Source organism: Trachurus japonicus, chromosome 24 (assembly GCF_045865225.1).
Source record: "Trachurus japonicus isolate A0001 chromosome 24, Traja_1.0".
In the NCBI taxonomy this organism is placed as follows: domain Eukaryota; kingdom Metazoa; phylum Chordata; class Actinopteri; order Carangiformes; family Carangidae; genus Trachurus; species Trachurus japonicus.
Genome location: NC_140930.1, coordinates 28,129,061 through 28,153,350, shown reverse-complemented (window position 1 = coordinate 28,153,350; position 24,290 = coordinate 28,129,061). Strand labels below are relative to the sequence as shown.

General features: G+C 41.4%; 1 protein-coding gene across 2 annotated transcripts in view; it reads left to right on the top strand.

Annotated features, from left to right (window-relative positions):
• The first annotated feature begins 314 nt into the window (after positions 1 to 314).
• The window catches only part of cep128 (centrosomal protein 128), a 36,985-nt gene continuing 13,009 nt past the window's right edge, over positions 315 to 24,290 (top strand). Inside the window, exons 1-18 of one of the 2 annotated variants that reach the window (XM_085771765.1) lie at positions 315 to 1,059; positions 1,249 to 1,335; positions 2,114 to 2,246; positions 2,489 to 2,607; positions 2,941 to 3,032; positions 3,923 to 3,995; positions 4,545 to 4,667; positions 7,149 to 7,235; positions 7,636 to 7,710; positions 7,902 to 8,049; positions 9,030 to 9,169; positions 10,460 to 10,531; positions 11,143 to 11,328; positions 13,989 to 14,177; positions 15,024 to 15,485; positions 17,455 to 17,619; positions 18,350 to 18,505; positions 23,687 to 23,746. In XM_085771765.1, the coding sequence (XP_085627891.1) occupies positions 883 to 1,059; positions 1,249 to 1,335; positions 2,114 to 2,246; positions 2,489 to 2,607; positions 2,941 to 3,032; positions 3,923 to 3,995; positions 4,545 to 4,667; positions 7,149 to 7,235; positions 7,636 to 7,710; positions 7,902 to 8,049; positions 9,030 to 9,169; positions 10,460 to 10,531; positions 11,143 to 11,328; positions 13,989 to 14,177; positions 15,024 to 15,485; positions 17,455 to 17,619; positions 18,350 to 18,505; positions 23,687 to 23,746 (2,544 nt within the window). In that variant the 5' untranslated portion in view covers positions 315 to 882. The remainder of the gene's footprint in view (positions 1,060 to 1,248; positions 1,336 to 2,113; positions 2,247 to 2,488; positions 2,608 to 2,940; positions 3,033 to 3,922; positions 3,996 to 4,544; positions 4,668 to 7,148; positions 7,236 to 7,635; positions 7,711 to 7,901; positions 8,050 to 9,029; positions 9,170 to 10,459; positions 10,532 to 11,142; positions 11,329 to 13,988; positions 14,178 to 15,023; positions 15,486 to 17,454; positions 17,620 to 18,349; positions 18,506 to 23,686; positions 23,747 to 24,290) is intronic. The other variant, XM_085771766.1, reaches the window with a different exon arrangement.

Genomic DNA, 24,290 nt, shown 5'->3' with positions numbered 1-24,290 from the left:
AATTGTTATACATAGCCTACAACACTGTCGTTTGTCATATTCTATTAACTGCGTCTGTTATGATATTTCATTGTTTTAATGACTTATCTTTCCTATTATTTTCTCTCTCTTTTTCCTGGATAAAAGACTCTCTTGTGCGATACCACAATCTTCTTTTCTTTTTTCTCCCTGTATAACTCCTGAGCGGCACTACTGGCGCTAACGCATTAAACTTTGGACAATGTAGTTCACAAATAATAAATTCCCACACTGCTCCATTGTGAGAATCCTACAGTTCCCGGCATGCCTTGGGGCAGCCGTGGTCCGTTGTTTTCCTGTTCAGACGCGGCTAGTTCAAGTTGCCATAGCACAGTGAAACTCAGGGCTGCTCTTCCGTTAGCTACCGCCCGTACAGCGAAATACTAACGGCTCGGTTGTAACGTATTTAGTACGGTTGTATGTATTTCTTCTGTTTCCTCTGGACTTATGCAGTGTTTTTGCAGTTTTACGGTGTTGTATCACAGCTTAGTTAGTTGGCTAGCGTTGGGTTAGCTAGCTAACGTTCACAACAGTTGCCACTTGTTGCTAGTCAGGAGGAGCATCACCCACAACAATGTCCAGGGCTGTGATTGATCTGGGAGTGGACCGTGTCAACTGCACTGTGTCGCTGCTCAGATAGTTTCTTCTTTTTCATCGTCGGTTGTTAAGGTAACGATGACCAAGCTTCCATGTTATGCTATGACAAAAATACCCATTGTAAAGAAAGTCCTAAACCGCCCCACTTTGTTCGTTAATCTGATTAACGTTGCAGTTAACAGTTAGCTAGTGCTGGTCACTAATCGTCATATTCGCCTGGTCAGCCGTTTTCCGTCGCCCCCTCCTGTAGATTTTGTGCCCCAAACCATGGACACATCCAGCGAGACGGATTCATTCGACAGGACGCCGGCTGGACGCAGGGCTCGGGGGCGTGAAGCCCACCGGAGACCCGGACGGGACGGGAGCAGAGGCAGTGGGAGTGGGGGTGATGAACGGACAGCAGACATTTCCAAGAAGATCAGCACCCTGGCAAACACTCTGCAGGTACTCCACTGTGCCTCGTGAGATAGATGCATGCTGCATGCTCACATTTCATTCAGCCACAAATATTTAACGTTCGTTTCTGTAGTAGTCTGACGTTTTTCTGTCTGTGCAGCACATCGGCTTCTGTATTTTCAATATTGATGATCCCTTTAAATAACTGTCAGCTAATAGCATCTTTTTCTCTGCCAGGACACCAGCAGAAACTTGACCAAAGTAGACCGGATGCTGGGCCAGTACAGGGATCATACAGATGATCAGGCTGAAGCCATGGCACTGGTATGACACCTGTTCTATTCATTGATGCATTTTTTATTTACACCCAAAGATGCACACAATTGCACGTTTGGTCATATTGTAATGTCTGGTTTGTTCCACATACATGTTGTTGAAATACTAAACTCATACTCATTTGGGCTTTTTTCAATAAAATCATCAAAGCTTAAAGCAGAAGTAAGCGCAATATTTGTGTTAATGTAAGTCTTAAATAGTTATATCCTCCGACAGCAATCACTTATATAGAGTGTTTGGTCTGAAACACGGGTCTGTCAGTCACTCTGCTCTGCTGTAAGCCCAGGAGAAAACTTTCCTTGTATCCTACGACCGTTATCCAATGAGGAGAGAGAACGGCATAAAGGGGCGGTCCTCTCTGTGTGTGCAGCCAAGGGATGCGTGTGAAAATGGTGACGTAGGGACAAGGGCAGGGACTGCTAACTCCATCGGCTGACAGAAAGTTAGCCAAAACGACCGGATCGCTTATTTCTGCTTTAAGAAAACTTTCAATTTCAACATGTACCGGAGTATTTTGTCAGTAACACTGAAGAATGAGTGGATGGGGCAGTGTGAGGGGCTTGGTGGATTCATATATCCACATCCTCGGTGCATAACCAAGTACTTCAAAGACAATAACATAGCAATCTGAATGCCTAGTCATATTATTGTTGTTTATTCCTTATAATTATTGAGATTTTACTTCCAAGTGTGATTTTATTCAGGAGATGTGTTATTTTCCATTTTCTTGGTGAGTCAGCCCTGTTTACTTTTTTTTTTACACCAGCTCAGGGAAAACCTGGAGGAGTCAATCAGTCAGCTGCAGACGCAGAGGCTGAGCAGGTCCAATGGGGCTCGGAGTGCTTCAGCCTCGGCCTCCACCTTGCATACCAGTGACCTGGAGGCTGACTCAGGATCAGGTATGGAGAAACAGAAATGCTCTTGCTGACAGATGTATTCAGATAACCAGGGTAAGGCAGGAGTACAATACAGAGGTGAAAGCCGCTGGCCATCTTAATTATTTATATTTGTACCGTTGGTGAATTTGTGGAGTTGTGTTTGTGTTATAATTTTTCAAAGGTTACAAAAGCTCTGACTTCTGATTCATAATATTGTTTCCAAAAACAAACACGTTATAACATATGTGCATCTGTGATTTCAGAGGGGCCACGTTTCTACCCGACCTCTCCACTGAGGGACTACAAAGGCACTCAAGCAAGGAGGAGGAGGTCTCATTCTGCAGGCGTTCGCTTCAAGGATTCCAGCCCAAGAGAAGAGGATGTAAGCAAAGCCAACAGACCGGTGCAACTTGTTACTTAATGTAGTTTCAGAAAAGAAGCTACACCAAGTGAATAACATGAATATTACATTTATCATGCTGATTCTGTGGGGGGAAAATAACATAACAAAACTTAAGTAAAACCCTACACTGTTTATGTTGATATTTTAATTTACAAATGTCTACAATGTACAGTATTCTGCAGTCTAAATGTAGTTTCAATGAATGGTTACTAGTTGCTATAAATGCATCCATGCAAATGCAATCATGGCTTGCTTTGCTTTGCTTGAGTCTTAATTTTATACTCAGTATGTGTTTGTGGTTGTCTCACCCAGATTCATTCTGTACACCAATCCTTGAGGGATCTGCGCAGTGACCAGCAGAGACTGTCTGTTGACCTGGATAGAGAAATCCTCAGGAGGAACAGGTAACTGAGAGGAGAGACACAAAAGCTGAACAATAAAAACAGTACATGTGTTTGTTTCCACACAGCAGAGTGGCTGGAGCACAGCCCAGTATATTTTTACCAGATTGTCACTGCCAGATTTAAAAAGCTACAACCCAGAAATCTGAAATGGTGATAATTCAAAGTAAAAGGTGTTCAGATATTTGTGTAATTCCCTCCAGAATTAAATGTTATTAAACAGGCTCTTTTTATTTATTGTGCATGGGAAGCATTAATCAGTTTAAAGGCTGCTTATCTGTCATAGTTTATTTCATGAAATACTAAATGATCTTTCTCTCCTAAGTTTGCATGCCTTTTAAATAACTCTAGATACATTTTTTCTTTAACACTAGTCTGGTTATTTGGATGTGGCTTTATTAATTTAGTGCACGCTTCCTACATCTGCCCAAAGATTTTCTACATTAAATGAGGATTTGCCTCAGTGCAGGATATTGATCTTATATTTTTCATAACCACTGTACAGAAAAAGTTTTTGCTTGAGCTTTGACAATAAAGGCATGGGTTCCGGTCTTTGAAATCTCCTTGATATGCTTGAGAAAGTGGTAAAAGTGTCATGGGAAACTTAAGGAGATGCAACTGCAAAGCCAAAAGGCAGCAGCTCTGTCTACCAACATGCATTAAAATTTGACATTTTGAAGTTATTAAAACATCTCTCCTTCCTGGGCTCGTTGACCAGCCCAAATTGATCCATCACCATATTTCAACACCCCTAAGCCGCATAAATTAATCTTCCTGCAATCACATTATGTGTTCAAATCAATCATTGATGTCCTGGAATAGAATCTCTCAGAACGGCCAAGATCTCTGCTGTGTAAATATCTTCAATCTGCTGGATTTGTCTGTTTTTACAGGTCTGAAATTGACACAAGGCGGGCGATGGAGAGCCTCACAGGGCACATGACAAGTACTCTGAGACAAGACCCAGTGAGTTGTGGTTGTGTATTTCACTTTCAATACTTAAAGTACGCTTTTTCAGGATATGTCTTGAACTCAAGGACATCACATCACGTACATTGATGGATGAAATTACTGTACAAAGCAGATATTTTTGTTTCCTTATCAGCAACTGATCAGATAAATGGCTTTGTGTAACTTCAACTGTAACTTCATGAAACTGTAACTTTAGAAAAAGCCGTATACTTTCCAAGCACGTGGCCCCACACTGCACCATCACTACCGCGACCAATACGCTGCATTAAATGACAGCCAACTTATTTAATATTCTTTATCTTGTCGTGCCTGCGGATGTGACAAGATAAAGGTATTAACTGTCTCATGCAGGTGGATGTGATGCTTCCTGATTAGACAGCGAATTCTTGCATCACAAATGTAATACATCCAGTCAGCTCTAAAAGATATTTTTGTCATCCAGCGTTTTAATTTCCTGTTGTCTCATTTATCATATCCTGCTGCCATTCCTTCTACCGGTGATGTTTACGTGACCTGAAGCGTCCTCCCTCTGACTGTCTGCAGGTGTCGTCTCGCGTGGAGCGGCGTCTGTTGGAGCTGCAGAGAGAGATTCACGCTGACGAGAGGAGCGTGCAGAGAGAGAGAAGGCCCGAGCAGCGGGTGGCCATGTCTGACGAGCTGCAGGAGGTGACACCCCTCCCCACCACTCATCTGCCGCATCTCCACTGCCGACACTCTCACGTTCTCTCTCTCTCTTTAAAAAGAGAGCCATGAAAATCCAGAGGCTAATTGCATGCGCATAAATTCATAAAGTGGTGACAGCACAGGATGGAAAAAAACTATATAAAACTTTACTCATGTCTTTCTGAAGGACAACACGTATTAATAAGACACATATAGAACAGTCAGGATTTTAAATGAACAAATTAGCCTAAACATCACAAAATAATAGCAAAATCTTATAATATAATCTTACAAGCAATCACTAAGGAGGACAGGGTTCCTACGCAAGTATAGAAAGGATGGAAAAGTATAGAATTTGATTGTCTGGAAAGTATGGAAAATGGAAACTGTTGTATGGAAATATCTTTCTTATCTGAAGTTTTCTGGGTTAATTATATTGTATGCACTATTGTACCTACAATCTCCTGGAAATTATTTGGTGACATAATGGAATACAAATTCAGAATAATGAAAACAAATTATTAATTGCATGATTTATTTACATGATTTACATCTACAGTATTTACTCAAATGTCACAAATTATTTGAATTTTTTTACAGAGAAGTCTAGAAATTAGGGTCTGGAAAAAGTATGGAATTTTAAAATTTCAAATGTGTAGGAACCCTGTAAGGACATGTGATGCATACATGCGTACACATAAAAAGACAAAGCAGTCGGTGTGAGACATTACACATGGTATGCAGACTTCACATTCATTAAGAAGATATTGACTGACAGAGCAGAATGAAAATAGTTCAAATATCATGCTGGTGCTGTTGTGTATACATTTTCAACTTTCTAATAACTTTCTAGTATCATGGATTGTTATGTTTCTCAAATTAGTTGGAGAATTCCCGCCACATGATGCTTGGGAAGCTTCTCCAAAAAAAAAAAAATCACTGAAAATGAAAGCAGCAAGACCAATAAGAACTCTGTCAGAATATCACGGGGAATAAGTGCCTGTTGGTTATTCTTGTATAACAGGACCACTGCATTTACACAATACATTTTCTTGGGAAAAAAATCATAAGCTGTTCCGACTGCCAACTTCCAAAAAGATTAACATACAAGCACTGTAGTTTTAACAAATGAGTGCTGCAACATTTTACTAATGCTCTCTTTTGAGTTATTATTCCTCACCTTTAAAAAAAAGAAGTCTACAAAAAATGTCAACCAAAACCTCTAATTATAATAGGTGTGATTAGTAGTCCCCCACCCAATTAAATAGCAGTGATTTATTACTCTGGTGACAAGTATTGTCCATGAAATTATAGTCGCATAACAGAAAAAAAGAAAATGAAATTTCTCTGTACTTGCTGGGTGGCTGTATTTAGCTGAAAGGTTCTCTCTCTAATGTACCACCTTCTTCTGTTGTTTTGCTAAAGCAGTGCTCCCGCCGTGTCACCTAGCCCCTTTGCTCTGCTTTACGAGACTATAAAACACACCTAGGCAATTACTTTGATGCGCTGCAAATGTAGCAATTACAACTTTTCTGCATTTCAGGCCAGTCATGTGTGCGTATGACTTATTTATTTAATATCAGGCATGCATTTGTCTAAAAGCATTAATAGCTGAGAGAGCTCTGTCATTAGGTGCACTTTAGTGATGTAGACTCATAGCTAGATGCACTCAGTATATGCCCACAGTCACAGTAAAGAATACATCACCTTGTACTATTGCTCTCTTACATTGCTGCTTTCTATTTAGCCATACACTTAATTCATATTATACATTATCGGCATAATGTTAGCTCATATTTGATATATTTGTATATTTGCTTCTTGGTTACAGGTATAGAGGGCACAGTGTGTTTTATAAGATCATCAGTGTCCAGGCATCTCTCTGTTTTAATCTCCCCTGCCCACTGCAGTTTATGATTAGACCACAGAGGGTCACTGTGTAGCTGCATCCAGCCTGATAACCTGCCTGAGCTAGACCTTTCAACATACTGTGTAATGATAGTAGCTACCAATTCATTTGCATCCCTCTCCTCTGTAGTGCCCTAATGGGACACCAGCAGGGCCCGGGGCGATGGGAAATAATGCATTTGTCCAAAAATTAAGGGTAAATAAACAAGCTTGAGGAAATGAAGAGGAAAATAATCTCTTTTACTACTAAAGAGCAGGAGAGGAGGGAGAGCAGAGGGCACATTTATTCCCCACCGATGGGCCCGCTGTGATGTGAATCAAATAGATGATGAGTCACTTGGGTAGCTGTTATTGCTAGCAGCCAGTAATTCATCACCACAGCCTGCTCAGAATGAGTGGGATTGAGTGGGATCTAAGCTCTTGTACAAATCCACCATGATGCCAGTATCTTGTTCCAAGAAGACAGGATGGGGGTATAGCGTGATGCAATGGTATCTCTTATGTTGCCTTTGTACAGTATTCATATGTGTGTGCTCTTATAATGCCATGTTTGTGTTTTTGCTTGTGTTTTTGCAGATCTTAGGGAGACGCCAAGTTCAATCCAATGAGAGAGAGGAGGCCACGACATCCAGATTGTTGAAAGCAGACAAGGAAAAGTCCAAGGTGAACAAATTCAGTCAGTTTTTGTATCAAAGTAGATGCGAGAGTAGTCACAAGAGTTTTCTTTACAAAAATGTCTACCTCATTTTTCCCAGCATCATTGTACTAAAATTGGCTGTATAGGTTGTTAGCATTCAAGGTTTTACCACGGCAACTAATATATCAACACTTTTTAGCTGAAAATTAAATTAAAGTTCGTAATTAAATCGTTTCATAATTGTGCCTTAACTCAGTTTGTGTACGTTGTGGACTTGTGAATACTATATGCTGCATACTGAATGGTATGCTGTAGGAGATCATCTTGAAGCCTCCAAGTGAGTCACACCTCCTGCTGGCGCTACATTAATTTAACACTTGATTATTTTGTATTTCCCTGACAGCCTTGTTATTATGCTCTCCTCAGGTGGAGCAGGATCTGGAGAGAGCCAGAAGACTACTAGAACAGGCAGAGGATAGCAGAGAGTCACTTGTTCAGCAGGTTCGTTCATGGGCACTGTGCCTGTTTGTGTATGCAGATGTAAAACCCTTGTGAGACAAAACAAAATGCCTTGCCTTGCCTTGCCTTGTAGAGAAACTTTTTCAGAAACCTTCTGTGTTGGTTTTTTTCCCCCATTGTCAGTGTTTTCAGCCAGATGTCTTTCTCTTTGTCTCTGCTCACATGATTCCCAGGTGGAGGACATGCGTGGTGAGCTGCTGAGGACGAGGAAGGAGAACAGCGAGCTTCAGAGGGCCCGGCTGGAGACTTCTCAGCCCACTGCTCGGCCACATGGCAGCTACACTGACAGGGAGCAGGGAAGAGGTGGACTGCGAGAGCCAGGTACTGAATTTAGGTCTGGACTCCGGAGATGAGGGAAAGTGGCATAAACAGGACTGTGATGGAGGTGAAAGGGACAGGTTAAAGATCGTTATGCCAATCCCGTACATACATTATGTTATTTTTATCAGTTTCTCCTTGAATAATAACTTCAGTCAGTACATCTGTAGTGCCAAAAGTTGGATGAAAATACCCTTTAGGAGTGTGAGAATTTGGCAGAGAGAAGGGAGCAGCCTGAAATCAGGTACAGGGCCAGCAAGGGTTAAAGTAGAGTGTTGGTCAGAGGGCAGAAAATTGATTGCACTACGGTACGAAAAGAGAAAGAGAAAAATAATGTCAAAGTTACTACCAGCAAAGGCGAGAAAATTGAGGGTAGATTAGAGAAAAGTATAGAAAATCTTACCTTTCTGTGCCTTGCTTTACTTTTGTAATGGTATTGATTTTCGGGCATCAGTAGGCTTTACATGGCAGGTAGAGTTTGAAAGTGACAGATTATCTTAAGCGTATCTCAAGTTATACAGTATTTCAATATGCAATCAGGATCGTTGTGCTTTTAAATTATAGATTGGATAAATGGATGGTTCATGATGCCATAATAACTTGACTGAATCCGCATTATTACTTTACATCAGCATCTTTATTATTGATATCACACATGGAGAGTCCTGCATCGTTCAACTCTATTACTTCATTTATATTCTGTTCATGTCGATCAAGTTTTGTTCTGTCCCAAGTGACCAAGCAAAGTGATTGACAGAGAACCATGCATAATAGGTAAAAAAGAATTCTGGATAAAGTTAGAAAATAATTCAAAATGATTTAAAAATATTTTTTTACTGAAAAAGTTTTGCCAAACTTTGATATATGTATTCCTCTCGTCCCCTGATCCATCAGTTTCCTTGTTGCTGTGTTTTATTTTTCTTGTTTCCACCCAATGTATTCAGCAGTTTATTTGTGTGTGTGTGTGTTTATGTATGTGTTAGATCGTTCAGACCTAGAAAAAGAAGTGGCGGAGCTGCGGGTCCAGCTCTGCAAGGCCTCTGTCCTCGGTGAGGCCGAAGAACTGAAGAGGGTTCTGGAGCGGAAGGAGAAGGAGCGGGTCCAACTCAGCGTACAGGTGGAGGTGTGTGTGTGTCAGAGAAATCGTGTCCCACTGGGTGTAAAACAATGTGAGCTTGTAACAGCAGCGGTTGCGTTGAGTGTCATTCTTAGCCATCCATTTGGCTGTCTTTGCAGTGGGCTCTAAAGAATTAATGGGCGACACTGAGGAGCTCTCAGCTGGAGTGCAAATGAGCACAACACAAGCATGACTTTGACTTTGCCCATGTCGAGCAGGGTTATTTCAGTTTGTAGGGTGCCTCTCATCCGTGGTCGCATCCTCCGCCAACTCCATGCCACTTGATCCTCTTAAGATCGTCAGATGAAGTGACAGTTGGAATAGGAGATCAGAAGTCAACCAGCAGTCATTTATCCTTCTCAAACTGGTGCAATGTGTCACTTCCATCACTGTAACAAGACATAAGAAGAAGAAAAAAAAAACTCTGGAGAAACACATCCCCATGCTAAGTGGGGCTAGTCAAGGCTATGGTGGATATCAATAAAATGTTAGCAGGAATTGCTGCACTTTAAGCTCTGGCACATTCCTCTAATCTCTGATGTTTCTTTCACTGAAAATGCGTTTAAACTGCCACGCTTTCCCTATTGCTGAGGAGGCGTTTTAAAGATGAATTGGGTGTTTGCATGTATCACCTGGGGCGTCTCTTATGGTTTTTATGTCTAGATCAAAATAGACGTCTGAAATGTTTCATTTTTTAACGGTAAATGAGCAAAAATGAAGTGCGATGAGGAGAATGGTGTGGAAGATTCAATTTTTCAGTCGCTGAATTTATATACAGTTTAATAGGTCTATGACTAATCGGGCTATGACTAATTACTCCTAACTGATTCAGTATAAATACCTAAATGGCACCAGGGTGTCCTCACCTGCCCTCGCTTTACACTTCAGTCAAACTTGAAACTTCAAAGTGAATGTGATTTTCTCAAATCCAGTGTTGCGCTCCTCTATGACTACTTTTCAGACCAACATGTCAGATAATCCGATTGTTAACAGCATTTACTAACCTGAGCTCAGTCTTCTTTGACCTTTATGTCTTTGTCTGCTGTCCTCTTCTTTGCTCACCATGGCTGCCCTTTACTGTTTATCTTTTCATACGATCTAGCATAACTTTTCTCTTCTCTCACGTCCCTTCTTCACATCATCATCACTGTCTTTTTCTGCCTTTCCCTCGCTCCCATTGTCCTGAAAACATTCTTTCAAAGAGCCCCTCGCTGTTCTGTCTTTTTCCCTCCATTAGCAGTAGTGCTCACATAAGTACACTCACATCCTCGACCTTTTCCCTTTTCTATATACCAGGAATTGTCATCAGACCTGGCGCGGCGGGAGCAACAGCAACAACGCATGCTGGAACAGTTGAGGGAGATACAGGTATTTTGAATGGTTACTACAGTGTTTTTCAAATGGGGTCGCCTGAAATGTCTAGTAATTGATAAAAAAAAATACTGGCAAAAATATTTTTTAAACTAATTATTATTCTTTTTAAAATTATCATTAAAAACACCAAACACAATCTTAAACACCTGTATTTTTCACTTTCTCAAATATAAATCAAGTTCAAATAAAATGCAGCACATAAAAATATCTGAGCTGGCGCAGTTTGATTGATGGCTGCGTTCACATGACCCGACCGCACATGATCGCAGGGTCACCAGAAATTTGTGATGTCAAAATGCAGTCCCGAGCCAAAAAAGGTTGGGAACCACTGGGTTACTGTGTCATGCTGCAGTTTATCAGTGCACTGATAATCAAAATCTGGAGCAAAAGGTTGCTTTCTTTTCTTTAGAATTAGAAATATATTGTGATACAATATTCACAAAATAAAAGTATAAAGAACTGAAAACTAAAAGTTCAGATAATGAGATTGTTCAGAGTCTGAGCTATGAGACATTTTAGGATCCACCACATGCTTAAAAAGCACCTCTAGATTCAGATTATAAAGTGACTCTACACTTTATTCATAAATTCTGTCATCCTTTCAGAGCCGAGGGCAGGCAGAGAGGCGGGAGACTGAGGCGTTACTCCAGGAGAGCACGAGGAGCAGAGATGAATTGAAGAACAGGGCTCAGGAGGCTGTGCGCCAGTGGAGGGCAAAGTGCAAAAGACTGCAGAAGGAGCTGGAGGAGACCAGGGCCCAGGCTCAGTTCCATACCGACAAGGCTTCGCAGGTCAGTTGAGGCAGATGCATTCATTACACCAACGCCTACCTACACGCGGCTTCTCCAAAGTAACTGCTCATCTTTATAACGTTGGTTTCCATTGCACATTGAAAAAAGAAAATCCATCTAAACATCTCAGTAGGAGTCTAGTGGTCTCATCTGTCTTATTTTTTGTATTTTCAAAATCTTGCTAATCGGAGGAATGAAGTGTAAAACTAGGAAATGAGGAAAATCATCTCATCAGTTTGCTTTAAACACGCACTCAACCGATTTTTGTGAATTTCTTACTCTCTTACTCAGTTTGTGAAAATGGTTTGTGTTAAAGACTGGCATTGTTGAGTTTGAAATCATCCAGGAGGCAGTAGGGATGTAATGAATGAGTAATTGCAAAGTGGGGAATGTAGTTTCTAGCGTTTTTGGAGCTTAACCCATTCAAGAGACTAAAAGTCAGGATGTCTCTGTCTTTGCTGCTTGAGCGTTATTGATTTTTTTTTAAAGTGTAGTACTAAGTGTAGTACTAAGTCACAGATTGCCTCATTAAAGTAACATTTATGTATAAGACTGTCCAGTCCTATTTATGGTAGTAGTGGGCTGTTAAAACAAAACAAAAACCACTTTAGCACCACTCCTATTGACAAAGACATTGCCGTTTGTCTGTATGGAAAATATCAATATACATTTTGTATGAGTTACTCAATGGTAATGTCTCTGAACAGCCTGTGGGAAAAATGTACAAACTCAATGCAAGTGCATTGCGCACACAGTAACAATACACAATCAACAAACATGTATTTGATAACAGACAGGCAGAACTGTGATGGCGGCTGAGAGGCACCTGGCTGCACTGTTAGCTACAACCAAGCCACTGACTCTTGTTTGTTGCATTTCCACAGCGATATGAGCAGTCAAGCTTATGCTAAACCAATCTGACTTTGACGGCAGCGTGTTCTAAAAAAGCAAAGTAATCAATAATGTCTGTACTGAAATGCATTTCTGGAGTCCAGTAGTAGAGTGATTTCTGGTGCTACCCCAGGCGGTGAGCAGAAAACAAAACTTCTCTCAGTGAAGCTCTCGCTGTAGTTGTGCAACCCACTGATGTCAGAATGCATTAGTGGACAGTGGAAGATTTCTACAACCACAGAAACGTCTACTCTGTCACTCCTATGTCGTAAAGGAAATGTGTTGAGTAGCTCTGTGTTCCAACCCCCTTTGTTTCATTTACAGTGTGGAGATGTCATCCATATTACACAGGTTCAGACCTCTATTCATTCAGTCTATTATTTCAGAGAAATAAATTAACACCCTTTCATCACCAGGGACATATAGAAATTGAAATATTTTTTCAGGTCATTGGCCTCTATTAGCCAGTTGTAGGTGAAATTGGTTGGAAAATCAGCTAAACCTGCACCTTCTGTACCTTTAGGTATAATGACGGGATAGGGCGATTATAAATATATACGCTCTCTGTAGTCCATATTTTATGACACATGATGAGGAGAAGGACACTGGTCTCACCTTTAAAGGAATGATGAAAGTAAAAACCGTTCCCTTTAAAACACTGCAGAATAAGTGAGAATTCTAATGGAGGTTGGCAGTGTTGTTATTACCCATACCTCCCCACATAGTTAACTTTTTCTGTTCATTCTAATTCATACTTTTTTGTTTTGTCTTTTATTGTATAGAGCAGTGGTTCTCAAAGTGGGGTCCAGGGACCCCCAAAGGTCCTTGAGAGGGTTCAAAGGGGTCCTCAACTTTTTCTGGAAATATTACCAAATTTTTTTCCAGAAATATAACATTTGTTTCCAGAAATTTCTTGACATTTTTGCTCAAATTCATGCCACTGGCAGTAATTTGAACGTTCATTGACTAAAAAAAGTAACGTTATTCAGTCTCAACAAATATTTGTGTATTTCTGGTGTTTGTTTCAAAGTTTTGTCCAATGGGGGGGTGCATGTTCTAATTTGTGTCAGTTTAGGGGTCCTTGATGTAAAAAGGTTTGAGAACCACTGGTACAGAGCACTCAACATCAAAGTCATACTAACATGGATTTTGAATTAACTTGATGAAAAACTTAATGTCAAGTGGTCGAAGTACCTTTTGCATGGTATGTAACAGCGGTTGTGCTTAGTTGAGTGATTAACGGCTGACTATTATTGTTGGCTTGAAAGTCACCTCCCACTGATTTTCCTCCCATTTGAACTGTGTAAGTCACCTCCAAACTCACAGTCAGCAGCCTCACAGAGAGACAGACATACAGACTCCCACCTGGCATACTCGACGTGACGCGAATTAATTACAAAATCATTTCTGCCCCTTTAATGAATTAGGGGAGAGAATCAAGTGCTCAATTAAATGATTAGGTTCTGAGCTACAGCAAAGACTTTGCAAATTCCAGTCAAAGCCAGAGTATTAGAAGCAATCTGCTTTGAGCAGACCTGACCATTGTGCCTTATCGGGGAGCTGAGTGCAAGCGTTTTCCTATCACTGCAAGAGCTGGTACTGCATATGTATCCCCTCCCTCTGTCTCTCTGTCACTCTTTCTCTTGCTCTCATCATTATTGTTAGAGCTCCTCTTTGTACACCATCTTCCTCCTCCTCTTCATTTGTCATTCTTCATTTCCCTTCTCCCCCCCCCCCCCCACTCTTGTGCTCTCTGTTTCTCCCTCCAGGCAGCCAGGGAAAAGGAGAGCTCTCAGGCCCAGTTGAAGGCGCTGAGCCAGCAGACTGAGGCAGCCCGCAGGGAGCTCGCCGAAATCCTAGGTCGTTTGGCCCAGCGCGAGGAAGAGCTCCACCGCAAGGACGTGGAGCTGTCCGAGACCCGCCAGCGCCAGTTGTCACTGGAGCAGGAAATCCGGGAGGTGTGGGGTTGAACATCTAGAAATAGAATCTCTCTTTCAGATCACTAGGGATGCAAAAAAAGCAAGAAATCTTTTTCATCTACAGGACCACAGACTGTGGCTCAGGTTTTTACTGAACAATGCGTTTCCAGTGATTTTTAAAGACCTTAATTTTAATTTATTTTTCCAGTTCATTCATTCAAAACCAGTTTACCTCAGCTCTTCAAAATTATTTATGTTTATTCATTTATTTGTTTATTTAAACAGGGACAGTGCACGGCTCTCAGCCGTACCAGAATTAGCTTGTGCCAAATTTCATCTGTGGTCCCTGGGCAGGAAACAGAGAACATATCTGTTAAGACAAACACAAAACTACATCTTCAATGACAACAACAAGATTTCACAACATTAAAAAACATTGGAAATATAGCAATGCAGTTTCACATGATTAAAAATAACAGTGACAATACCATCACAATAATAAGACAACAATAACAACAACACTACACTACATACATGACATCAATTAGAGGTTAATAATAATTATACTTTATTTGTGGCAGGTTGAATCAAATAGTTTTGCTGTTTGGATGTTATGTAATTATGACATTTGTTTGAAAGTAGCACACGCATTGAAGTTGTGCTGTTAGCCAGAACATATATCAAATCTACTTTTTTAAAGTGCTTGCTGGTTCCAAGCACGTTCCCAGCCTAACCACAGGCATGGCTGAAATTCATAGATTAATTTGTCTTGCTCAGAGTGAGCTGCTATTAAATTATATATTATTTAAATACTGTGCAACACAAACTTAGCTCAAGAGTCATTAAAAAGCTTTGATATGATCCTAATAGCGTTCCTTACCCCAGGTAAGAGAGGCCTCGGCTGCCCTGGAGGGAGAGATTCAGCGTCAGGCGGCCATCCAAGCAAGACTAAGGGAAGAGAACCAGAGGCTGGAGGAACGAGCCGACAGCCAAGCCCGCCGTTGTCACAGAGACCAGGACGCACAGGCTGAGCTCCAGGCCGCCCTGAAGCAGATGACCTCAGCCCGTGCCCAGCTAGCTCAGCAGTTAGTTGAGGAGGAAAGCTCCAGGAAGGAGCTTCAGAGGGGTGCCTCAGACCTGCAGGCTAAGCTGACAGTGGTGCAGGAGGAGCGGACGGCGCTGGGGCAACAGCTGAAGCTGGAGAGAGAGGTGCATCAGAAGGAACTGGACAACATGAAGGCAACAATGGAGGACAGCAGGATGAAGAAGGAGCGTGAAGTGCAGGAAGCACTTCATCTCTACCGTAAGGAGCGAGATGAATTGCAGGCACTTCTGAAGGACGTTAATGTAGGTCCTGTTTTTTTTTTTTAACAAAATGTCTTTCCAGTCAAATAAATGCGCAGTCAAAGGAACGGTTAAAAAAAAAATCCGCTCATTTTCTTCTAAATGTGGAGCTAGAGCCAGCAGCCGGTTATCTTAGCTTAGCATAAAGACTGGGAACAGCTAGACTGGGACTGTAACAAGCCAACAAAATGTGGTAGCAGTGATTTCCATGAGGCTACTGGTTGCCTGGAAGCTGGTCCCAGAAAACACAAATTGCTGTATTTACTCAGTTTGATTTTTGTATAAGTCAGATATAACTGGTTAATTAGTGAGTTTTAGCGGTGCTGTTAAGTGGGACCAGAGCCAGGCTGAGAGCTGACTGCAGTCTTTTGGTCAAGCAAAGAATACTAGCTGCTGGCTTTAGCTACATATTTAGCATTCAAACATGGCACTAGTATCAATATTTACATCTAACCTTTGGCAAGAAAGTGAGTAAGAGTATCTCTAAAATGTTTTAAACTCACCTAAAGGCCCCTCTTAAAAAGCAGTGCAGAGCTATGCATAATGTAGCAGATAAGATCAGATAACGTGTTCCACACACTCTTAATTTGTCTTTTGAGATGTCAAGGTCATAAGCCGACCAAAGGGATTTCTTTTCTGCACACCTAGGCATGGATCACAGAGTGCCACACTCTAATTGACATTTAGTATCATTGGCACGCACTACAAATTCAGCAACAGGGTAACATGCCTCAGCCACTAAACATCTGGCAAATTTCCGACTCAACGAGACACAGACAAAAATCTCATTTAGAGTAATTTCCCTCATTGGCCAGGGCTCTGTCCTCTGAGTGTGGGTGAAGCGAGGATAGCTGAGCTCTTAATGGAGTGTGGTGTCCCGTGGATCCTCACGGCCATTCCACAGCTCCGAGCGTGAATATTTAAAAACCCTGATATCAGACCTCAGAAGTCTCATCAAGGCAGTGTTAGAGAGATAGGGGACTCCTTGATTTACTCCAGCATCACCCCACCCCCATGATGAGTCCTCGTGGGTACATTGTTTCTTAAGGGGCATGGTCTTCTCTGATATGGCTGAGTTTAGCCCATTAGCTGCGCTGAATGGTATTAATATCTGACATAGCTCATTGTAATGGTGTCATTTCCAAGTGCAGTAAGGACAAGGGCGTTTGCTAGAGTGTTTTTAAGTACTAGCCTTGGGCTGCTGCAGATGTCCCTAAGAAGCCCACCCAATATTCATAGAGCATAGCCAGAAGCCTATATTACAATTTTGATACAGTCAACTGTCAGGGAAACCTTAAAATATTCTTATTTCCTTGTCCTTGTCCTCTCACTCTTGATTTCTCCCTCACTCTGTCTCCCCTCCCACCATCTCTCTCTGTCTTAATCCCTCTCTTACTGCCTCCCTCCAGTTCTAATTTTGCATTTTCCATCAGTTTTTTTCTCTCTCCTCACTCCAAGCAGCTCTGTTTTTCCATTTTTTGTCTTTGTTTGTGTCACTCCCGACACTGCTAGTACTCAGTCATTGTTGTTCATTCCACTTTACTGTATCTTGAGCTGGGTGATAATGTGATCAGTGCAGATAGAAAGCTTTAATGTCTGAGCTGGATTTTTCCTTTGCGAGGCTGAGACATGCACCAAGGACACTGACAATGATTTCAGAGGCTCGGCAGTGGTATTTACCCATCCTCCTGACCCATTACATGGTGTCCTCTGTGTAGAGCTGCAGAATGTCAAGTCAGACCAAGACCTTTTACAAGGTGTTAGGGTACATTGGCAAATTAGGCGTACCATCTGTGCGATCCACAAAACACAACTTTGAAAACTTATTTGTGCTTTTTACTCCTATTCCCACCATATTGTTGTGCTTAATCAAGGAAATCTCATAAAAAAAACAAACTGCAACCTGCTAGAAGTAGATATTTTTTGAGTTATTGCCTGTGTATCATGGCCTTTAACATATCCACTCTACTAGGCAGATGCAGTGTCAGACAAAGAGCTGTGTGGGGTGCTGCGCATCAAGTTGGACAGGATGAAGGATGAGTGTGATAAGCTGGCAGCGCAGCTGAGCACCAAAGAAAATGCACATGCTCTTCTCCAGAGAAAGTGCCATCTACTCAAACAGGAACTGGATGACAAAGTAAGTCCTGCTTCCTTTGCTTTGCTTTTGAAATCCAGTGACTAATATCAAATGACATGAAAATAATTCCAATAAATATGAAGTATCCGATGTCATTACCAGGACATTGCTCCCACCCTTACATTACGATGTAGAATATCTGATAAGGTCATGTGATCATATAAACCTAAGCGTGGTTTGAAAGGGTAAGTGGTGCCAAGTCAGCACTATTTTTAAAGGGCCTTTATCAATACGTCCTTGGGTGTTTAACAGCAGCAGATGAAGTATTGAATCTCTATTCACCTCTCTGACAGCCCCCTGATAAGTTTTGTGGGGCTCTTTGGGGGAATCCATGTATTGATTTGAAATCAGGTGAATGGAGGAAAAAAAGGGGCACTTATTAATGTAACATGGATGGTTTATTGTCCCAGGGACAAGATAATGATTCACGGTCCCTGGGCACCGCTGATCAGTTGGTTCCTCTGCCGCGGACATATCGATCGACTGTGTCCTGGTAGAGATCCTGAACTGTTGACAATGCTGACCAGAGAATGAAACTTACCTACATCTGTTTGTGTGAGAAGCTACTGAATTGGCTATTTTGTTTTAATGTGGTTATCCACAGAAAATCGCCTGTGAATTCATGTTTTTTCATACTGGTTTATAAAATTCAAATGATGGAGAAAAAAAACTAGAAAGCAGTAGCTTATTTGCATCCACTATACCCCACTCAGCTGTCTTCTGCTCTCAGGTCAGGTCAGGCGATCGGAGACATGCTTTGGAGTCAGAGCTGGAGGAGAGAGTGTTGCGGATGGAAGCAGAGCAAGAGGCGATCCTTAGCTCCATGGGTGAGGAGCTAGACGCCGCCTGCCGCAGCCTGGCGAGGAATGGTGAAGACAAACTGCAGGTATTTAACTTACATTATATTTTGTCCTACCTTTTTTTTTGTTTTAAAGCTGTATTTAACAGAGTTTGACCTCTATAAGGCAGTAAAGCTGCAAAACAAGCTCAGAGTCCTGGTAATACCACTAGTCAGTGTTAATCGACATGTTAGCAAACAGTTGCCTCTTTACACCACCAGCAGGCACAGCAAACATAAGCATTGACTAGAGTTGTCAGATACTGCTCTAATATTAACTTGCTGTTGTAGTGGTTTACCAACGCCTTAAAACTAACTACATCTTCATCTTCAGTTCAGGTCAGGTCAGAAAGGTCAGCTTTCCAAAGTAGTCTCATTGTGTTAATTTGAGCTTTATGTTGGTTCATTCTGAGCTTAACCAGTGGGTCTTGGCTAAGGAACGTTAAGAGTTTAAGTCTACGCACACACATTCTATACAGCATTGATCAGTGCACACACATGCTTTCACTCTCATCAAGCAACGCTTATCTTACACATACATATGGTACTGTGTGCCAGGATGAAGGCTGCATCAGCTGGAGGCTTCTATTGATTAAAAATATTATTTTTGTCTTCAGAGGGTTAGGTTCTTTGTTCTTCTAATAGAGTGAAGATTAAATTGTTGAAGAAGGGAAAATCAGATGGATACAATCATTTCTTATTGCAGAGACACATTTTTAAAAAGAACATTATGAACGTTATGTTTATAAAAAACATGTTTTTTGTGTTTCTGCTTATATAAATGGGCAGAATTACTGCTCTCTCATACCCACTAGTATGAGAAATGTAACGCTATGTGGTCTTGTTAAGCCACCTGTAAATGTAAATCCTTTTAAACAAAGTTCACTCTACATAATTGTAGCCCTGATTTTTCCAGTATTTTTGTATGCTGCCTGTTTGTGTGGTCGTCTGGTTATGAGAAACAGCTCTCAATCTTATTAAGTCTACCTGATTAAATACAGTTCATAATGAAATTCCTGTTCTGCTCAATAAAGCTTCCACAGAGCCTACTTGACAGTTTGAAGCATGTTGCCTATTGGAAATAGCCACATGTTCATACACTAATAAACACATTGTACACAACGTCCACTCTCCCCAACTTGCTCCAAGCTGCTTCCTCTGCTGCTCCAGGCTAATGAACCCCGGCAGCTCTTATCTGCTCTTATAGATTTCCCAGTCGGCTCCAGCAGTGCAACAGCCAGACATGCGAGCCAACGCCTCTCCTCATCTGTAATCTGTCATGTTGAGAAGAAGTCAAACTCACTAGTGATTGGCCTAATGAGGGGAATCATTAACAGTTAAGGGGTGTATTAGGTTTCAGTTACCTTGTGATACTCTTTCCTTTCTTCTCTTTGGAGGCATTAATGCAAGACATTGTAGGACAGTGTAGTGGCGATTGAAAGTTAATGAGGAAAAAAACAGTAGTACACTGTCAGACTTTACTTTATCTTGGTAAATCAGTTGCTAAGGAAGATCTTGAATGAGAGAAACTGTTTTGATAGTAACAAACCAAAAGACTTATCAGCTTTTCAGTGAATTATCAACATAACCCCTTGACCTGATGGGACTCTCACCTGTGATATACTTCCAATCCTGTGTGGGCGATATTGCAAAAAGATTTGTCATGATATATTTTTCCATATTGATCGATTCTCGATATTTCGCAATATGTATTTTTTGCTCATGCTGCCAGTTCAATGAGCGTTCTCACTGAATCCTGAAGAAAACAGAGAACGTGTTCAGTTTGGGAGGGCGACGTGAGTTCACTTTAATGTTCATGAGGGGTGGAACTGTTCTTAGCCTTAGCATTCTTCACGCCGTAGATGAGCCAACGAGACGTGTCACCGCAGAGTAAACGTCAGGAGCAGCTCAGTGTTTTCACACTCGGACTTTTCTCCTCCACTTTCTTACCGTCATATAATCAGGTCGCTCTGACTCCACACTGCCAGGCTTCTTTACACATGACGACCCGAGACAGGAGAACTGACCACTCCACATGTCGCCATCGCTTAAGTTGCCATCGGCTCCACTTCTACTAATTTCCTCCTTCATTTATAACTTTCACTTTATCCTGCTTTCCTTTAGCTTTAGCTGCTGCAGCTCAAACAAACTATACACACTCACGACAGGAGGCGGAGTAGACAGCAGAATGACAGGCTGGTTTTTACTGCCATGTGATATCGAGGAAATATAGCCAATAATCGAAATCGATCAAAAATTGATCCCGATCCCAAATCGAGATAGTTTTGTCGCCCAGGATCTTTTTCCTCTTCTGAGCACAGTTGACTCAAGTGAGTGCACACAATGTAACAGCAGAGCTCTGTATTTAAGCCCAGACTGGGACATTTGTCATTTAATGTTGTTTCTCCACTGACTTTCCTGCTTCCTTTCACTTTAAACCATTTGATGAAGAGAAATGCCCCAGTGGAGATATCTATAAAATATCCTCCTGTGTCCTTTCCACTTGCGGTTAGAACTGTCAAACACCTCTGCTTTTTCTTCCTTTCTCTAAACTTTGCTATCTTTACCATTCTCTCAGCAGGGGGGTGAAACAAACAAACTGTAACCAAAGATTTACTCGCGTTCGGAAAGAGACATACACACCACGCAGTCCCACATTTAAATTAGCAGTGGCAGACACTTGGATTCCACGGCGGCGCTGCTGACAAAATAGTGGCATTTTCTTTCACTTCAGCCCCACAGACAACTCTTTCAACTCCCAGCCTACTTGTTCAGTTTTTCAGCAGTTTCACCTCCTTTTTGTCTGCCAGCACGCCAACCCTGCCTTTGATGGTTCAGGAAAGAGTAAAGAGGGAGAAAAGCGAGAAGCGTACCGTCGCGTTTCATCCTCCCACGCAGTCACACACTCATGCGGTTGTACACTCCCAGAGACGAGGACCTCTGCACAGCAGCGCTCCGTTCGCCGTACTTTGAGCTGCAGTGGCAACAACTTGGGAAATTTGTTTTGCTTGGATCTGGATTTGAGTGACAGGTTGAAAAGTGCTGTGTGCCTTGACGGTGTTGTCTGCCGTGGCATGGGACAGAAAGGGGTCAAAAGAAAATCCTGCCGTGTGCCTTCCCATCTCAGTTGATTATGCATTAAAATATGCCACAGGTTTCTACTGTTTTGTTGTCTTTGTACGTGGCCGTGTGTGAATATGTCATGTCTTTTTACCAGTGTAGCAGGAGGGGAGGTATGTTTTTTCTCTGGCTGTGTGTCATGCAGAGAGGCATGCGGTTTCCTTATGACAAGATTTGCACAAAATCCTTTTGAAAAGGTTGATCACAGGGCAAAGAGTCAATGTGTAGTACTTCTTTTTAATAGGTATGTAATGTCAAAAGAGATTCATGTCAACATTTGAAAAATGTTTTGCCATGCTGGTGGCGTGGCTCTAGGGATGACAGTGTCAGTTAGTTGTTCCACCTCTTTGGTTCGGACTGACATATCTCAATCTATTTGATGGGTTGTCATGAAATTTGGTGCAAATATCCGTTGTGCCCAGACAATGAATCCCGCTGTGGAAGTATTTTTCTGTCATTTCCAGTGATCCCCTGACTTCTTGCAATGCCACCAGCAGGGCAGAGCTTTCGTTGTCTCTGTGAAAATATCTCAACATCTACTTGATGGATTGGTCCAACATTTTGTAAACATTCCCATATGATGAATTGTAATGAGTTTTAGTGGTCTCCTAGTTTGGCCTCTGTTTCCATAATGAGGTTGACATTTGTAATTTTGAGTGAAATGTCTTGATAGCTGCAATGAAACTTTGTATAGACATTTCAAGTTACAGTGAGCTTTACTTAACCTCATGCATCCTATTACAGGTTAGTGGTACCTGCAGCAACATAGCCCCACCAACATAGCCCTTGTCATTGTTATAACACAGGGCGGTTTTTGGACTGACTGTGTATACACAGTCTAGTTCTGTTTGAGAACAAAGACAAACCTCCATAATTGGCAGAATCAGACAACAGAGAGATGCGGGAGAGCTTTGTCCTGATAAAAGAGAGACTTCATGGTGTGGTGGAGGCCCATTGGTTAAGATGCATAATGTACAACCACAATATCCTTTGTTGCATGTCACGTATTTCTCCATGCGCTCACTTTATCTCAGCACTATCACTGTCTGCTCTAATTGGGGGAAATAAGATAACCTGGATTTCCATTTATTTCAAAACTTGGTGCAGTGGACTGGTTAAAGTCCAGCTCTAATAGCCACAGAACAGTGTGAAACTCTGTGGAGATTCAAGTCTAAAACTCTTTACTAAGTATGTAAAATATAAAGTACAAAGGTACAAAAATTTGTGTAATGCTCGATTAGTAAATATTTAAATTGTATGAACAATTTACTGAATGACTTACAGTAAGTAGTAAGCACATTAAACAGTGCAGAAGGAAACATTAAGCACACAAACAATTATTTGCCTCTATGAATTGTAAAATTGTTAATGCTGGGTAAACAACAAATCATATTAAAGAATCCATGCTCCATGAGCTTTGTGAAGTAGATTATTTTATTATAAGTTACATGTCTTGCCTCGGCTCACTGTAACTTGGATGTATTTGCTCAGAGATTGTTAACTCTTGGTGAAAGCTCCACATGTGGCGCTTGAACATCACAGCAGCTTGAACAACACATCAGGGTTGTGCCCTCCACTGAGCGTCATCTAGTTGTGTGACTGTTTATCTGCGAGTGTCTTTTTTCTTAGGTGTTAGAGGGTGTGTATGTGTGTGTGTCAGCAGTCATTAGGAGTTAGAATAGTCTGTATTGTTGATGCTGACAAGCTTGTCTGGGATGGATGGAACCTACTCCCTGAGCTCATTTTTACACAACCTCAGGTGCAGGTGCGTGTGTGCACCATTGTGTGTATAGTTTAACACATACGCATGCCAATTTAAATCGGCAGAAGAGTTTCTTCACAAAAGTTCAGGGTTTAACAGCAGGCTGTTCTTTTGATTGTTATCTAGTTGTTTGTCCATCCACATTTTTTAGTTCTATTTTTGCTTCTTCTCCCACAATGTCTCATAATACTTTTGTTTCTGTTTAGACAGCTCACGTCCAAAAGAAAATAATTACAACTTCTCTCCTCTGCAGTGCAGACCATTTGAAGTGCTGGAATTTGCATAGCATGCTTCAAATGCAGGAAAGCTCACATTTGCATTCAACTCTCTCTGTTCTGTTTTAACAGGCGATCTCACAGAAACCCGGATTAGTAAAAGACCCTCATCGCTGGCTAGCCGAGACAAAGGTATGATCATTACATGCAATAAAACGCTGCCTTCTGTACGAGAGATCTCTCCACATAATCAATTGTTGAAACTGTTTTACCATGACCACCATGCTCATTCAAGCCATATAGAAGATTATCGAATGAAAGAAAGCAGCATACGGTGTATATATAATCAATGATTTGGTTTTTGTGAACTTTAATTAATCGTTCACGCTGTAACGAGTCAGATTTTTCGAACTCGTTGTCGAGGAAACCACTTTGAGCACTCTGATGTGTGATGAGAGTCAGCAAGCAGTGATCACAATGAAACTGTGATTTTTGACAGAATGTCTTTCCATGATAATCATAAGAGGTTATAGCACCTGGCTCTGAAAGAGAGAGCCGTCCCCATTTGTTGAGCGCAGTGTTGCACTGTTACATGTAATTACAGCCGTAGCAGTGATGCATGATACTGAGTTAAAACGTGTTTGCACAATTCCTAGTGTTTATCACTGTAATGTATATCTCCTGTCAGAAATGCTTTCGGACTACTGTGCATTTACAAAAATAAAACACTGGAGAA